Genomic DNA, 17,460 nt, shown 5'->3' on the forward strand with positions numbered 1-17,460 from the left:
AGAAAGGAGGCTCCGAGGCTTTGTTCGCCGGGTGAGCAGTTGCAGGGAAGATGCACTGCTGCAATGAGATGATGCTTTCTCTGCTTTCATGTTTGTTTTCAGTAATAACAGAATAACAGCTGACAATAGGTACAGCCCGTTCTTTTCCTGCTATGCGATGTGATGCCTGAGAGACTTAATTTTTCTTCAGTGGTAACTGATGGATTATTATTTTTTTTAAATACTCTCACAAAGGCTGTTGGTTCGGTCACGGCCCTGGTGGCAGCTGGGTGCTTGTGGTGTTGGGCCTGGTGCAGGGAGGCCCAAGGCAGCTTGCAGTGGTGCTGGGAAGGTGCCGGGTGCTTGGGTGGAACTGAGAATGAATGGGGTTCTGTGGCATGTTCACTTCTGCAGCATTCGTGTGGCCACTGCCCCGTGAGCAGGTGCCAGTGCTGGAGGGTTGTTCCCTGCTTGAGGAGAGGGGAAGGTGGGGGTCTGTGAGCAGGGCTGCAGGACCCCGAGCTGGAGCTCTGCCCGCTGCTCCCCAGCTGCCCAACCCCACTGAGCCCCAGGCAAAGCGAGTGACCTCTCCCTCGGCTGCTGCTTCAGTTTGTTCTGGCTTTCAAAATTGTCGTGGGCTGTGTTTCCAGTATGTTTACTCGTAGAAAAGTTCAGGTTATGTCATCTCCTTCCTCTCCCGGGGGATATCCTGTGGAAGAGACAACTGCCCCGAGAAGCACTTCCCAGCAAAGCTGCGCTCCTGAGGCTGGTTCCCAGCAGGAGCCTGAATTCACCGCTTGCTGCTGGTGGGGCTGTGCTCGGTGGAAACGTGGTTCCCTGGGAGCACGTGTGAGCTCCAGCTGCAGCCTGGCTTCGGGAGAGAGCAGCAGCGTTCTCTGCCTCAGGGCTGGCGCTCCGTGGCAGTGTTCACATCAGCTGTGGGATGCCGAGGGAGCAGATTGCCCAGCGAGTTGGAGCTGGGACACTTCCCGTTGTTTGCTCCTTTTGTTGGTTTGCAATTCGCTTGGCTGGGACTGCAGCTCTGGTGGAGCGCTGGGGATGCTTATTACGAGTGGCTGCAAGAGGGGGTGTTTTTCCACATCTGCAGCTCTCTGTCTTCTGGTTGCAGGTTGAGGTCTCTCTGTTCCGAGCTCCCCCTCAGACACCTGCAGCTTGCAGGACCTTGGGCTCTGAGTGATGCTCCCATCTGCAGGAGGATTGCTTTGCCGGGGTGGTTATTTCAGCTGCAGGTCTTCCTCACCTCAATGTACGGGATGGGGAGGGGGGTGATGCAGCACTGAGCTCTACTCTGTGCCTCTGGAGGTAGGAGGTTAGGGAAACTAGAGAGAAATCCTTGGATTAAAGCTGCTGCGGTGGAGCTGATTCCACGGAGTGACCCAAACCCTTGGCTCAGTCTGCCAGGAACACCACATCAAAGCTGGCGCAGCCAAATGTGAGCGGCGTGGGCAAGAAGAGAGCTTGGAGAAGTGGTGTCAGAAACCCTTATTTTTCCCTGTATCCTTACGTCATGAGGCCTGATGGATCCCTTGCATATGGAGAGAACTCCCACAGAGGCAGATGGGCCATTTACCCGTTGGTTCTAGCAGGGCTTCACGCCGCTGTTCAAATTCCAACAGATCATTTCCCAAGCGATCAAAAAGTCCATAAAGTGTTTTTCCCCTTGTTTAAAAAAAAAAAAAAAATCCCAATCCCATAATTCCAGCCTCTGTTCTTTTGTTTCTGCTAAATATGGACCGAAGCGTGCTCCGCTTTCGCTTGCTGCTCGTGCAGTAAGCCATCTTGCTGTCAGTGATGCCTTACTACTTTTTGTTCCTTCAATCAAGTTTTATTTAGCTTCTTGTTTCTGCAGAAATTACTCAAAGTGCCTCCTGTTCCTGTTCTCCCCCTTTCAGTTGCTAATCAGCTGGGATGTGCTTTGTCTGCCGTGAATCTGAACCGTTCTGATGTCTTAAGCAAGAGTTACCTTCAAACAATTAAATATTAAGGAGTTATATATATATTTTTTACATATGTGGAGCTCTAGACTTGGAAACACAGATCTGCACAGAGGAAGAAATAGTGACAGTAGCGTGGTGGGGTTGCAGCTGTGCCATGCTCAGCGCTGGGGTGGCAAAGGGACGGGGTTGGGTGATGGGGGGAGATGGGATTCCTGCAGTGCACGTGGGTCGTGGCTGTCCGGGGGGGTTTGCACAGGGGTTGTATGGACACCAGTGGGAGTTCTGCTGAAGCTGGAGCGTAGCATGCCCTAAATGAACCCTGTCCTTTAGTCTGTCATTATAAGCGCACCTGGGCCCTGTTCCCAGGGTGACACTGATGCCTCTGAGCTGGGGGTTCTGGGGGGTGAGCAGCTCTGTGTGCTGAGATCTGGTTTTCATTTTTTTTTCCCTCATTTTATTCCCCAACGTGAAGGAAAAGGGACTTTGTCGCATCGCTTCTTGTCAGTGCTGGAGCAGAGCATGGTGAAACCAAGCAGGGATTTCATTGATGAGTTCCTTGGTCGCCTGTTTGCGGGCTTTGATGCCCTCTCCCTCCTGCCTCTCCTCTCTCGCAGCCATCTGTCTTTCATCTGCTTTCTCCTGTCTCTGACCTATTTATGAAATACGTTTGCACAACCCTTTATGCAATGGTCGAGTCCAAGTGGTTTGAATTGTGACCAAACTGATTTCCTCTTCCACTTTGATGAATTTGCCCAGCCTGCGAGCTGCCCGTCGGGACCAGCAGGTACCTCCGCTCCTGTATAATGCGTGGTATTGGTTAAACCAGAGAATTTTCCAGCAGGATGCAAGCAGCTTGGCCGCGGGGCTGGCTGGGGTTGGTGGCTGGGTTGCATCCCTCACTCGGCGGCGTTGGACTTCCACGAAGAGGAACTTTATTTCTGGAGCAGTGGACAGTGACTGCTGTCCCAGCAGTGCCTGTGCTGCAGGGAGCAGCGAGGGCTGTCACCAGGCCAGGTTCCTGATCCCACACCTGTCGGCCCCGTGCTGTTCTCACATTGGGATTAGGGATCCGCTGCAGCTGGTCTTGGCTCTGGCTTTGCTCTGGAAGCGCAGAGCTTTGGGCGCACACCAGTGTGATGAGTCCATGCAGCCGGTGTTGGCTGGCCATCGTTCTGCTCCTCTGGGTAGAGCCCGAGCAGGGAAGAGCCAACAGTGCCCCCGAATCTCCCTGTAGGTGTTGCTGGAGGTAAATGGGAGCTTATCGCCCTGCTCAGCTCCCTCCAAGCATCCCAGCCACTGGTGAGAATACTTCGGGCTCCAGCCATCTCACGCCCTGTGTGAATTGTTGGGAAGTGCTTCGTGCAATCAGGGCTGGGTGGTGCTGTATGCGTAGGGAGAAATGCAGTGTGGTTGGGTTTGCTCTGACAGGCAGGAGGGGTCCCCTGTGCCGTGCTGCGGGAGGTGGCAGAGGGGAGAAACGTGGCAGGGGGGCACAGCGCTTTGTGTCCTGCTGGCACTGGGAGTCGAGCTGTCCTGCTCTTTGGGATCGAGGGTGAGGGACCCCCAGGCACTTGCGTCCCCATTGTTATTTCCCTTCTCCCTGTAATAGGATGTCATGCAGGTGGAGGTTGGCTGTGGGGGGGGGCAGGATTTTGGGAACTCCCTGGGCTTCCTCACCCCCCCAGTGCACGGGGCCTTTTAGCAAGCGTACGCAGGAATTTGGGTCACTCTTAACTCCTGGCCAGTTGCTGGTGCACGAGCTGCAGGGTCACAGCAGGATGAGAGCTCTGGGGGAAGGGATACTTAAACCAAAAACAGTCAATTTTTTTTTTTTAAAAAAACAATCAAGAGAAGTGCACGTAGGCTGCTGTACATCGGATCGCGTGCTTTTGTTTTGCTGCCGAACTAACAAAAATCCCCAACACGAGCTGTCACCCATGGGTTGGTACAAGGGGGGGGTTGTTAACCTGCTGCTGCTCCCCTCCCTGCTTCTTCAGTCTCCAGAAATGAAACGTAACCCACATACTCCTTTCTCCACCCCAGTTTCTTCTTGTGGGCATGTGCGTATGATGCACGCGTCTTGTTCCAGCAGAGGAGTTGGGCACGAGCTGGGAGCCCTCACTTTGCTTTGCTCCTTGCTGCTGGCAGCTCTGCCTGGGCCGTGTGCTCGGTCCTGAGCCCAGGGAACAGCTCTGGCACGGGCTTTATTCATTAAAAGAAAGGAAGGTACCGAATGGATGGTTACAGTGGGATCCAGCCTGTCATACTAACTGCAGCCTCCCCTGCTGTGACTTTGGATGCCTGGTGGATGGCAGCTACTCTGCACCATGCAGCTTGCACCTGAACCCCTGCCCCTGTGTGCCCGGGGACCTGCTAACCCCCGTCCTGATGCTGGGGACGTAATTAGGTCACGAACAGAGGGAGTGACATCTAACGAGCTGGGATCAAACCGGCGCGTCAGCAAGAGGTTTGTACTTTACTCCGCGTAAATGGAGGAGTGGTTGTGGTGTGAGCATCCAGGGCGGGTGTGGGGGGGGAGGGAAGAGCAGAGCCCTGTGAAGGAGGGGGCAAAAAACATGCAGCACTCGGTGGGACATCGCCAGCGTTGATGCCCTGTGGGTGGGGTCTCCAGCAGTTCAGCTTTAAACGAGCGTTTGGAGCACTCCAAAATCCCAGTATTTCTTTCTGGGCCATTCTGAGCAATCCAGAATGAAAGTTCAAGGTTTGCCTGTGCAGGCTGGGATCCCGATGCGTGCGTGTGCTTGGGATCAAGTTCTCTCCTGAACTTCTGTCGCATCCCAACCAATGGTTTGGTTTCTTTTGTTTGGCCGTGTTACTTTAGGAAAAGCTGTGACAAAGCTGGGAGCAATGGAAGTGCTGTGGTTCTGTGGGTGGGGCTGGGGCTGTGCTGGTCTCTTGTCACCTGGCTGTGCAGCCCTGTGTCGGGTCCGGACAGAAGGGTGGAGGAATGCTGCAGGTAGGAGCTTGCTGCGTTCTTGAGAACCTCTGGGCTCAACAACTTGCTCTGCTGGGAGCAGAGGGGTGCCCTGAGTGCGCCCTTGGATGGAGACCTATGGGAAAATTCACATCTGAAACTGGAATTGAGGATGCTGGCAGAGGGCTGTGACGCAGCGGGATGGGAACCCGGTGGTGTGCGAGCTGTTTGTGCTGCCCTGTCCCGCTCCCAGCCTGCAGTGTCGGGGTGCTCCGTGCAGGCCCTGGCCTTGTTCTGCAGAGGGATTTGCAGCTTGGACGGCGAGCATAGGAATTCTAGCATTTGTCAGCGCCGCCGGCCCTTAGCCCTGCAGAAAAGAGCTCTGCGGGCTCATTCAGACCCGCTTCCTTCCCTCCTCCAAGGCATGCGTGCTCTCCCAGGGTTTGAATTACCCCGTACTCTTTTCAGGAAAATAAATAGGGTTTCTGTAAGTTTAAACATTACGGCCTTTGTCAACCCGCGGCGAGTAGCACAGGCCTCCTGTGGATAAAACTATGTTCGGGGGGAGGTCCCTGCTTTACAGTGCATTGAGTCCTGGTGAAGGATGGAGGCTGAGACTGAAGCCCTCTGTCCGGGGACAGGTGGAGTGGAGGCAGTGAGTCTTTCCCCGACTCTTTGCCCTGAGCTGCTTGTGCCGAGGGTGTTTTGCCCTTGTAGCAAAGGGCAGCGTGCACCACGAGGGCGGAGGAGAGGATGCTGAGTGCTGGGACTCCGTGTGCAGCCTTCAGCTTGCTTGCCAAGTGGAGCACTCGGTCCTGTTTGCACGGGTGAGGCTGATGGCCGCCCGGCAGTGATGCTCCATGCAGGCTGACGTAGTGGTTCTTACAGTGGGAAGGTGCAGAGTGAGCTGCAGGTTCATGAAGTGAGCTCCTTGGTGGGAAAAGCAGTGGAAAGGAGCCAGGAGAGGCTGAGAAATTGGGGGATGTGGACTTTCTGCTGGTGCAAAAAATGGGGCAAGTGCTGGCGGGGGGGAAGTGACCGATTCCTTGAGAACCCCTCATTAGTGGCGTTCATTAGTGGCCGCTTGCAGGAAGTTCTGGGACCTGACTGGAGCTCTGCCCTCCCTAGGAAAGCCGCAGTCCCCCCCCCCCATGTGTTCCTTCAGCTCTTTGGAGCATCTGTGGCAGAAGGGCTTTGACGCGGCCGAACAATGCGGGCTGAGCCTTTCTTCTCCTAATGGGAATCAAATGCGATTTTCACAGCCGGGGCGTGCTGCTTGGGGCAGCTCTGCTACAGCACAGAGCTCCAAGGCCCCGCTCCCTCTGCCCAGCACCAGCCCCAGCCCCTGCGCCCAGCCCGGCCCCGCTGCCGTGCCGCTTTGCTGCGGGATGTCACTGCTCGTTCCTTGGCTCTTCTGTTGCACAGAGCAGCAGCAGCCGCCCCGCTCCCTGCCCGTCCCGCTGCTTTGTTCTGCCTTTCCCCGTGGCTGCGGGTGACGCTGAGCACAGCATGACCCCCGTTAGCCTTCTGGCATCCCCCCCCCCCACCTCCTCTTCGCCCCAAACCCCTCTGCTCCCCATTCCACCCCTCCTGCCCCAGCTCTGCTCTATTTCACGCTGATTCCAGCTTCTCCTTTGGCTGGGAGTCCTTCTTGTCCTTGCCTTCCACCTGTTTTGTTCGGATGTTACTGTGCAGTTCCAAATAACTTTTTTTTTTTTTCTTTTAAATTCTGGCTTTCTGCTGAATTGAAAAGCCTGCTTGCTGTAATGGGCAGTGAGGGAGGAATGGAAGCACTCTGCAGAACTGGATTTCGTGCTTCTTGTCCAGAGCAGAGCTTCATTCTGTGATGCTCGGAGCTGTGCTGGAGTCATAGAATGGTTTGTTTTGGAAGGGACCTTTAAGATCGTATGGTTCCAACCCCCCTGCTATAGGCAGGGACTCCTCCACCGGACCAGGTCGCTCACAGCCCCATCCAGCCTGGCCTTGAGTGCTTCCAGGGATGGAGCATCCACAACCTCGCTGAGTAACCTGGTTCGGGTTATGCATTTTGAGACTTGTTGGCCAAACCCTCTCCTTTTCCTTCTGGGGCCCCGATGGGCACGTAAGGAGGGGAGGGCAGCTCAGGAGCACGGACATTTCCCACCCCTGGGGGGCAGATCCTGCATCAGCGTCGGCGCTTCTCCGACATCTCATTTTGCCATTGGGCTGCAGAATGTGTGAAGCTGAACACAACCACCCCCTCAGGCCGGGCCGGTGCCCTTCGCCCATTGGTCTTAGGCTGTGTGATGAAAAGGGAAGAGCCGGGAGCTGTGTGCTGGGACTCGGTGCTGGCACTGAGCGCTGTGCACGGGGTGACGTCCCAGGGCGTCATTCCATCCATTCCGCCTTCAGTAAACTCTTGAACAATGAGAAGCACGTCCCAAATAAGTCCTGTTCTGATGCAGTGCCGCGTGAATGCCGCTGGCCAACCGGAGCCGGGAGCCGCCGTCCCGCGCTGGCAATAATTTAACATAGTTTCTGTATTATGGAATATTGATTTACTGCGGAGCATAAAAATCTGCGGTACTCAGCAGAAGGGCCTCACCAATTGTTATGCTCCAGGAACCGCCGCTGCTCAGGAATGTGAAATAAATTTTCCGTTTTAACAATGGCTCCCCATTTGCATGAGCCTGTGCTGTCCTTCCCGTCGGGCTGGACCCCGCGCCGCTCCATTTGCACGCACACAAAGGGCTGCGCTGCTGGGTGGCTGCGGGAAGTCCTCGGGCGCTTCGCTCCGTGCCCTGGTTGTCTCCTCTGCTGGGCGCTCGGTGGAAGAATTTAAGACTCCTTTCATGCAGCGATGCGCTGGGGGTGCTTGGTTAGGATGGAGTTGCAATCTTGGCCGTTTCGGGAGCTCTGAGTTGCAAGAAATGGAAGAGAACGGGTTGGGTGCTTGGTTGGTGCTGGTTGTACGCCGGGCGCTGGCTGTATCCTCTGCATGGGCACGGTGCTTCTGCCACATCCTGCTTTCTAGGGGAGCAGATACAGCGAAAACTGCACGTCTAGATAGACAGCGGTTGTGTTTTCCTGTGCAGTGCAGCCCGGTTAGGTAGCAAAGCAGTAATGCTCACACAGGGCTGGGCTTAGCAAAAAGGAGCATGCGTTCTTGGCAGAAGTTTGTTGTGAACTTAAGCAGTTGTATTTTGTGAGGTGCTGGTTGGTACGGTGAGGATGTATTCCCCACCAGTGAGCTTCCCAGTGCATTGCAGCCAGAGCAAACGGTGCCTTGGTCACGGACTCAGCAGCAGGTGACACGTTAGGACTTTGTGTCTTTGAAACAGGTGACACGTGGGGATGGATGAAAGCTCAGCCAGCCTGGGGGTGACGCTGCTGTGTCTGTGCTGGGAAGGTGCCCTCCTCGCCAGGCATTTGGGGGTGGCACAAGGGACAGGGCTGCTGGATGTTAGGAAACGTTTTGGTGATGCGTTGGCACAGGCTGCCCTGGGGGTGGGGGGGTCCCTGTCCCTGGAGGTGTTCCAGAACCATGAGGATGTGGCACTGGGGGACGTGGTCTGTGGGCACGATGGGGTAGGGGTGGACCGGGAGATCTGAGGGGTCTTCCCCAGCCTAGGAAACCCAAACCATGATGATTCTGTGGCTGTTCAAACTCCTTCCCTTGGGACCGTGGCACTTGGCCGTTCTCTTGCCCAGCAGCAGAGCTGAGCCCAGCCCGGGTTCTGTCCTTGCTGGCACACAAGAGGAGCGGCAGAGCCGCCGTCGTGTTGGCAGAACGTGCTGGCCCTCCCTGGAAGATGGCTTCTGAAATCCCACCGACCCTCCTGCCAGTGGCCTCAGCGAGGATCTCAGGGGCCGCATCCAGCTCTGACCCCAGGCCCCTGGCAGGGCTCTGCGCTGCCGTCCCCAGGTGCTGGCTGAGAGCTGCCATGTGTTCCCCCCGGGGTTCATGCTTCCCACTGGATCACTGAGGGCTGGGAGCGGGCCAGGACGTGGCAGTGACTCAGCACCACCGGCCCCGTGCTGAGTCACCGCTGCCGGCTCCGGGAGGTGCTGGGCTCTGAGGTGCTGCACTCGGGACCAGAACATCTCATGCTGAGCACGCAGCCTGCGGGTGCCGCCCGGAGCGACAGCTTGCCGGGGCTGCTCTGCTTTCAGGTGCTCACAGCGTTCCCTGTGGCCCAGAACTGAAATGAGAACGTGATGCGCGTGGGGTTGCACCGAACCGCGGTGGAACGAAGCTGATGATGGTTTTTGGTTTCCTGGAAAGAAATGGAGTGCAGCGTTTGTCCCGTTTGCGTGGACCTCCGTAGCGTTCTGCGGCGTGTTCCCTGCCTGCTTGCAGGGGGCATTCCTTTCCAAAGGATGACTTCAAGGGAGGAAGGATGGTTCAGTGCGTGCTGCTTTATTGCTTTGTTTTCTGAAACCATCCCTTTTACTGCTAGGAAGGGATCTGGGGAGAAAAAATGCCACTAGAGAGTGGCATGGGGCTTCGGGCCCCACTCTGGAGCATGAGCTGCAGTGGCAGTGCTGCTGGGACCGGCTGCAGCTGGTGCCCTGTCCCAGCATCATCCCTGTGCAGGACTTCAGGCATCGCATAACGACCGGCCTGGGGCAGGTGGTCTCTTTTTTTCCCCTCTTCTTTTTAATGGAGATGAACGGAGATGCCAAAACAAACCCTTCATATCCTGACCCGAGCGATGGCTGCCCTGCCGGTGCAGCACCCGGCGGAGCACTTTGCATGGCTGCTGCTCACAGGGAGGGCACTCGGGCTGTGCTTGGCACAGTGCAAAGCACGCGTGGCCCTGAGGGGTTCGGGGCATTGCTGAACGTGGGGATGAATCGGATGGAACTGAGCAACGCTGCGCTCAGAGGAGCCCAGCAGCAGCCGTGGGTTCTGTCCGCAGGGTGGGGGCGGCTCAGCCGAACAAATTGTTCACGTTGGCTCCTTGGCAGGCAGCAGTGTTGTCATCAGCTAATGAGATTGTTCTCCAGCGCTCGTGGGGTTTTCTCTTCCTCCCTTCGAGCCGTCATGGGAGAGCAGTTTGCAGCGTGCTGCAAAGCATTGGGGCAGAGCAGCGAGCCTGCAGGACGGGGGGGAGCGGGAGCAAGGGAGCAAAGAGCAGCCGAGCTGGGCACCAGCCTCCTTCAGCCACTGAAGATGGGGAGGGCAGTTGAAAAAGTTGCATTTGCATCATCTGAATTGCACGTGAGCAGAGCGCTTGGCTGCTTATTGGCCTTCTCCCAGTGAGCATTGGTGATACTGACAGTGCTTTACCTCGCTGTCAGGACTGGCGTTACAGCCTCTCAAAAAGCGAGGAGAGAGAAAGTGGATGGGAAGCGACTTCTTCAAACAAGAGCTGACGTAACGATGAGATTTCTGTTGGCTTCTTGCTGTTGTTTGGAGCAGTCATTGTGCCTGTATGGACACGAAGCATCGCCTCGTGTTCACGCTGCCAACCTTTGCCCCAGGGCTGCTGCCTGGCGGTAGGTAACGCATGGGAAGCGTGCAGAATTAATATGGATAATTTGCCCTTTAATAGAGCTGAGTGTCTTAAACTGTCGTAGTTGAAAGCGCTGTTGTGGCCTGTTGGCACGCTGTGTCCTCGCTGGAGGTCCTGGGTGGCAGTGGGAACCCAGTGCTGCCGTGCCCCGTTTCCTTGCTGCTGGTGCAGCTGGCAGCGAGGTTTGGGCTTGGACAGTGGGTTCCTCCAGTCGTGTTGGGGTGATCCCCGTGCGTACCTGCAGCCTGGTTTGTGTGCATCAGCTTGGTTTAGGCACATTTAGGTGGAAGCTGCGTTCTGGAGCACTTACCTGCACGGAGCTTGCACCCGGCTGCTGAGCCCGTGGGACCCAGCCCGGCTCGGACCGCTGGGAACGCACTGCTTGAAGTGCTGCTGTGTTCACAGCAGGGCTCTGTGTACATGACCTGTTCAAAGGGAAGCTCCATCAGAGCGCACACCCCTTCCTGAAGCGGCCAGCCCCCACCTGGGGGTGGGTGCCTGCCCCATGGCGCTCTCCGTGCACCACGGGGGGGAGTTGCACGGCTGCTGGAGCGGGCTGCTGTGCCGAAGGCTGAACTCAGCCCACAGCTGCATGTTTTGTACTTTGGGAAGGACTGGAGCCCATCCCAAGGACATGCACTGATGTCACGTGGGATTTTTTTTTTTTCCCCCCTGCCTTTCTCCAATCACATTTAACCACTGCTCTTCCTCCTGCTCTGCCTGCACCATCCGGGCACGTGCTGCGTCCCCTAGCAGATCAGGGGCTGCCAGCTCAGGCAGGTGGGATCCACCCTTCCATCAGCATCATTGCAGAGTCTGCGATGCTTAGAAGGAAGGGATCGGCTTCCCCTGCCCGGGCAGAGGGCATGGGGCTGCAGTTCTGCTTTGCAAAGTATTTGGGGACATATTCAAACTAAAAGTTTTACGCTTTTATTTCTGTGTGATCCGAATAAGTGTAGTTTAACAGAGCGGGCCAGCGCTGTTCAGCACGCTCGGGTGCTCTGTAACCTGGCAGAGAGAAGCAAAGGGGAGGCTGAGGTTTGGAAGCGGTCTCAGCAGCTCTCTGCCTTCCCTCTGCCCTGTCCGTGGTCCCCGGAGAGCAGGGGTTAAGGCTGCAGAGCTCTGGTGAGGAGTCCAGAACCTGGGGAGGTCTGATGCTGGGTTTGACCTGCGGCTGCTGGAGTCGAATTGCCTTCAGCTTGTGCAACAAGAGTGTGGAAGAGGTCAATTCCTGGAGAAATAACGTGTTCTGGAAAGTCTTGTGCTGAGCCAAGCGCTGCAGGGGGCTCTTTGCATGGTGAAATATTCCAGAGAGAAGAGCTCGGGCTCATGGAGGTCTTTGAGAGGCTGGGGAAGCCTGCAAGCTGCTGGTGCAATTGCTTCTCGTGGTGGAAAGGTGCCTTCATCTGCTGGCACCAAACTGGGGGTGCTGTGCGGGGGGGGGGGGATGGGCAGTGGGAATATGCAGAGCACCTTGCTCCGAATCAGCGGGGTTTGCTTGCACCACACAGACACCGTGCACCCTCAGCTGCTGCCTTGTTTCTGCGTTCACGTTGTGGTTTTCTTACTTCCTGGGTAGTCTGAGCATTTATCCAACAGCATCAGGATGCTTAGGGTACGTTTCTGTAATGCAAGGGCTTCTAATGAGGGAGAGCGGAGCCGTGGATTTGCACCGGTGTTACTCCTCGTGTTCCCTTCTGCCCTGCAGTTTGGTGGCAGAGTTTGGTAGGGTGTCTGTGTAACAGCTGACCATAAAATGCAATGCTGTGGTGCACGCATCAGCAAAAGCACGTTTATGTTCCTGCTGAGCCGCCTTCGGTGCCTGCAGCAGAGACAAAGCAGGTAGGAAGTCAGCTGAGGGCTGCAGAGCGTGTGGGTTCCCCGTGCACCCACACATCTGCGTGCTCTCACCTTCACTTCTCAGCCACGCAGATCAGGAGGTGCAGCTCACTCGGTAACATCTGACGGTTTTTCCCGGCTTCTTTGTTTGCTGGGTCAAGCCACCTGATGCAGAAATGATTTGCTGCTGCTGCTTGCTTTCCTTTGCAGCCCCTCCTTGCAGGGCAGCAGCTTTTGCAAGGCACTGTGAGCTCTCCGGACAGTGTGGGTGCATTGTGAAGCTTGCCCCAGCGCTCAGAGTGTGGCCACGTGCTCAGTGCTGGTGTCGGGGTGTATTTCATGAGCTGTGCCACGGTTCCTTGCAAAGAGGGTGAGGTCTGGGAGGGAGGGCAGAGGGATTTTGTTCCCTCCGGGGCCTGGAGGAGCGGGTCTGGCTGCAGCCAGGTAGGACCAGAGCTGCTGGTTCAGCTGAGCGTGGAGTAAAACCTTAACACTTGCATAGGCAGAACTTCAATCACTGGGTACCCAAGGTTGTTTTCATGCTGTCCTGAGGAGGGATGGCTTTTACAGCACGTCGGTGGCCGGGCTGGTAATTATTAGCCGTGGCTGGATGGTATCAGTCGTGCCATGCAGCGTGTCGCTTTTGATCTGGCTGTCAGTTCTGCTGGGTTTTCTGTGGGCTGTATGATGAAAATCACACTCAAAATCGTCCCCCCTTCCCCTGTCTGTTTTTCCAGGAGGCGAAGGGCAGAGTGGAGATGGGCAGCAGACCGTGCAGCCATCGTCAGTCGCTGGAATTGGCTCCAAGCCCACGTCTCGGACCTGGAATACCGAATCCGGCAGCAGACGGATATTTACAAGCAGATCAGAGCCAATAAGGTGAGCGCTGCTGGGATCCGGGTGGTTCTGCCCCTTCTGCCTCCTCATGGCTCTCTTCCAATGCAGGGGGGAATGTGTATGCAAAGTATGATGCATTTCCCCCCCCCCTGCATCTCTGGAAGCGTATTGCACAGCTGTGACTGATGGGGATGCTGCTGGGCATGGGCTGAGTGCAGTCCTCTTCCACGGTGACGTGAAGAGCAACACCTCAATTACAAACTGCTCTTTGGGCGCTGAACAGCACTTGCTTTCTCATGCACGTTGCTCTCCTCCATCAGTCCAGTCTTTTTTTTTGTTTGTTTTATTTTAACCTTTCCTTCTCTTCGGGGATATCTGAAGATGGGGCTGAGGAGCAGCTCAACGAGAGACCACCCGGGGAAGGGAGGGGGCTGCGGGGGAAGCCATCCTCAGATGCTCCCTCATGGCACGGGCTTAAAGCTTTATCAGAAAAAAGGAGTGTAAGTGCTGACCTTTATGGAAGGAATTTTGTTTTCAGACTTGCTCTCAGATGGCAGGAGAGTGGAGGAGAGCAGAGAAGGGATGAGGCGGGCATGGTTATCAGGACTTGTTCAGGCGTGCACGCTTGAATGTCAGCCCTTGGAGGGAGGAATGCCGAGTTTGTGGCGTGCAGGATCCTGGTGTTGCATCCATTTACAGATCCTCAGGAATTCAGTCCAGCGGCCTCCTTCCCTGAGATTTATGGTGTTCTGGTGATGGCTGCGATGGGAAGAAAGGCAGAGGCAGGGGAGGAAGGCTGTGGGCCTTCATGCAGCTGTGTAGAAGAGCAGGCTGAGGGCTGAGCGAGGGCTCTAAAGGGCAGAGGGGAGAGCACGGCTGCCTGGGTGGAATACAGCATCAGGAGGAGAGAAGGCAGCTTCTGGGAAGTGGTCGTTACGTCCATGAAAGAACCAGCATCAGAAGGAATCTAACACCTTGCAGATCCTGCAATGGTTTGGAAGGATAAAACCCAAAATGGATCAACATTTTGGTCAACAAAAGTTAAGGAGCAGCAGAAAGGAGAAAGCTCAGCTAATGAAGGAGAAGGTGCAGTGCTTTCACCCCGGATCCTGGCAGCTTGGCACACCCGGGTCCTGGCAGCTTGGCAGACCTGTGGAACGGCCTCACCGTGGCTACAGGCATCCTGCATGTATTCACCTGAGGTTGCAGTCTCTAGGTCTGAAGGAAGAACATGACAGTGCTGTGTCAAAGCTGGAAGGTACCTCGGATTTCAGATGCTCTGGATCTGGCAGTGGCTGTCCTGCCTGCAAAGCAAGCAGCAGCAAACAGCCATGGTCCTGGCAGGGCTGCAGATCACCTCTGTCGTCGTGCTGCTGGCATTGAGCTCAAGGGTGCTTGGAAGGTGTGCTCTGGTTTTGTCAGTGGGGTAAGACTGAGCAAAGCAACTTGCAGCAAGTGGAGAAGGTGGGAGAAAGAATCCACACTTCAGGAGCGCAAGGGGCCTGTTGGAATGGGCTTCGCTTCCAGTCGTACGAGGGCAGCAGTTAAAGAATTCGGAGGCAGGTTGGTTCTTTCATCAGCAGAACTCATGTGCAGGGAGGTGATGTGGTGGTCTTGTTTCTTGTCACTGATGGGCATGGTGCAGGACGGGGCTGCTTTGCTCGCTGTCCCTGCAGGGGCTCGCCCCGAGCTCTCAGGAGCAGTGGTCGCCGAGGGACGTGTGCTGCAGCTTCCTTGCTTCCAGTCCTGAGTTCAGACCCAGTTCCTCCCTTCCTCGTGCCCGATTTCTTCCACTTGCTGTGCAGGGCTGGCTGAGCTGTGCTGCAGCACACCTGGGGGTGGCTCTGGGAGCAGCACTGGAACGCGGTGGCTTGCTTTCCTAGAGGGATTTTTCAGGAGTGCGGGAGCAGCTCAGCAGTGTTTAATTGATTTTAGGCTTCCAGCCTCTCTCGTCTCCTGAACGTCCTTCTTGGATCTCAGAAAACTGCAGAAAGCAGTCATTCTGTTGATCCAGAAGCTGGCTGCCTGCTAATTGCTGGTCGGAGGCCATGTACGATTGTATTCAGTTTATGAATGATCTATTTTTGAAGCAGTTATCTCTGGAGGATGAGCTACCAGCGTTTTACTGGGAAGCCACACATTCCTGGTACAGAAGATGGTGTGAAGGCACAGGATGAGCCCTGCAGGGAGGGGGGGTGGGGGCCTGGTCCCGCCTGTGGTTTCAGTCATTGCCATTGTGTGCAGGACTTTGATTTTGTGGCCTTCAGGTTCTCCCAGCTGCACGTTGCACGCTGCCTTGTTATGGTACAGCTCAGGTGAGGTGTAATTATCATGGTTTCGTTACACTTGGTGTTGTTGAGAGAGAAGATAGTCCAGGCTTCACTTGGAGCGAAACACAGACAGGACAGAGTGTGTTAACCCTGACAAACGAGTGCTCTGCCTCCAGGCTTTGTCCCGCCGGGTTGATGGCCAGGCCTTGTTTATCAGTGCTTTTATTCTTCCTTATTGAATTTAGTGCCTATCACTTTGAAAAATCTGCTCTGCGTTACGAGTCAGACCGGCTGATTTCTGGCACCCGCTCGAGCCGCTTTGCTCGGAGCAGCAGCAGCGGGTTGCACCGGGTGCCATTGCAGCAGCGGGTTGCACCGGGTGCCATTGCAGCAGCGGGTTGCACCGGGTGCCATTGCAGCAGCGGGTTGCACCGGGTGCCATTGCAGCGGCCGCTTCCCATCCTGTGCCGCACAGCGACGCGTTCCCTCCGCTTTGCTGGCGTGCAGCGTGCTGGAGCTCCAAGTGCAGAGCACGTGGATGAGGGAAGGGCAGGATGCTGCTGGCCGCCCGGTTCGGCCCTGCTGCCCGGGGCACCACTGGGTGCTCGTGGGCTGCAGCGTGAGCTGCCTTCAGCCACCGACCCACTGCCTCCAAATTCAGCTTCGATGTCAGGGAACTCCGGGCCGAGGGGTCGGGTTTGGCATCACGTCTGCAGAACGCTGTGGCAAGGCGAGCCTCGCTGCCTGCAGCTTCTCACCTTCATTTTCTTCTGGAGGACGACGGACGCGCCGTTGCCTTGCTGTGTCCGTAGGATCCGCCTTTCATCCGCGTCCCGTTCCCTCTCTTGCAGGGGCTGATCGTCCTCGGGGAAGCATCGCCCCCTGACCCCGCGGCGGATGACGCGTCCCGTCCCGTTAGCGCTGACGTGAAGCCGGAGCCCGGCGCCGAGCGGCTGGTAAGTGCCAGCAGCGCTGCCTGCCCCCCACCAATGGGATTTGCCCCTTGGCATCGCCAACCCGTTGCTCTCCCCTCCCAGGTGATGCTGGGGTTAATAAATGATCACGGTTTAAGCACCTTTTAGCGCGGGAGTTCCTTGGGGTACCTTTGTGATGCGCATTAGCATTTTAGGAAGCTTAAAAATCCTAACTAATCCTTTCCCTCCAGCAAAAGTAGCTCAAACTGAGAGCAGCGCAATTAGCGAGCGCTTCTGAAGATGTGACTATTAATATCTGCCTGAGCTTTACCCCTTAGAAAGGGAACTAATGATTTCGGTGAGATGCTGTGGAAGCGATGCGGAGTGCCAGGTATTTATTATTTAATGCAGAAATGTAGGGCACGGAGCAGAGGCGCGCTCGGGATGGCTGTGATTACTTTTGATCCTGAGGGATCTCATTGAAACGGAGCGCTCTGAAGCTGCGCTGCAGTGCAGGGAGCGGGCTGGGGCGATGGCTGCACTGCTGCTGGCACAGGCCAGGATGCTGCTGGCCCTTCTGGGCACGCTGCAGGCTCACGTGCAGCCAGCACCCTTGCATCCTTCTCCTCTGTGCAGCTTTCCAGATGCTCTGCCCCAAACCTGCAGCTCTGGATGGGCTTGAAGGTCCCTTGCAACCCAACAGTTTTGGGTTCCGTGCCCAAAATTCAGCATTGCTGGTAGAGAGAAAAAGCTTAGCTGAAAGCATCCGTCATTTCCTGCTTTGAGTCTTTTCTCCTCTCCCTGAGAAGGCTGTCAGGGTTTCGCTGCTACTGAGCAGTAATAGGAAATACTGTGAAATTGGTGATTAGCAGCGGACCGCAAGGGGTTATTCCGAGTGGGTGTAATGAAACGTCTCCTCGCTTGACGTGGCTTCGAGATGCGCGTTTGGAGTCGAGGTCTTTAATTAGCAGATTAGCTCAGCCCAAACCTCTCGGCGTGATGCAGAGCGAGCGGGTTTCGTGCAGGACTGGGATCAGAGCGGAGCCACGGGGCCGGGGAGCGGGGCTGGCACGGGCAGCACTCAGCGTCCGCCTCCGAGCTGAGACGTCCGTCTGTCTGTCTGTCTGTCCTCCCTCCTCCCCCCCCCTTCCTTGCTTTAACCCAAGAAGCGCTCAGTGAATAACAAACAACCGCTGGGACGGCGTGCTCCCATCCTCTGCAGAAATAGCA

At 56.1% G+C, this 17,460-nt stretch overlaps 1 protein-coding gene across 2 annotated transcripts in view; it reads left to right on the plus strand.

Annotated features, from left to right (window-relative positions):
• Nucleotides 1–17,460, plus strand: part of KANSL1 (KAT8 regulatory NSL complex subunit 1) — a 69,996-nt gene that overhangs the window by 36,579 nt on the left and 15,957 nt on the right. For both annotated transcript variants that reach the window (XM_021377658.1, XM_021377657.1), the window contains exons 3-4: nt 12,947–13,088; nt 16,168–16,272. In XM_021377658.1, the coding sequence (XP_021233333.1) occupies nt 12,947–13,088; nt 16,168–16,272 (247 nt within the window). The remainder of the gene's footprint in view (nt 1–12,946; nt 13,089–16,167; nt 16,273–17,460) is intronic.

This window comes from Numida meleagris, chromosome 26 (genome assembly GCF_002078875.1).
Source record: "Numida meleagris isolate 19003 breed g44 Domestic line chromosome 26, NumMel1.0, whole genome shotgun sequence".
NCBI lineage: Eukaryota > Metazoa > Chordata > Aves > Galliformes > Numididae > Numida > Numida meleagris.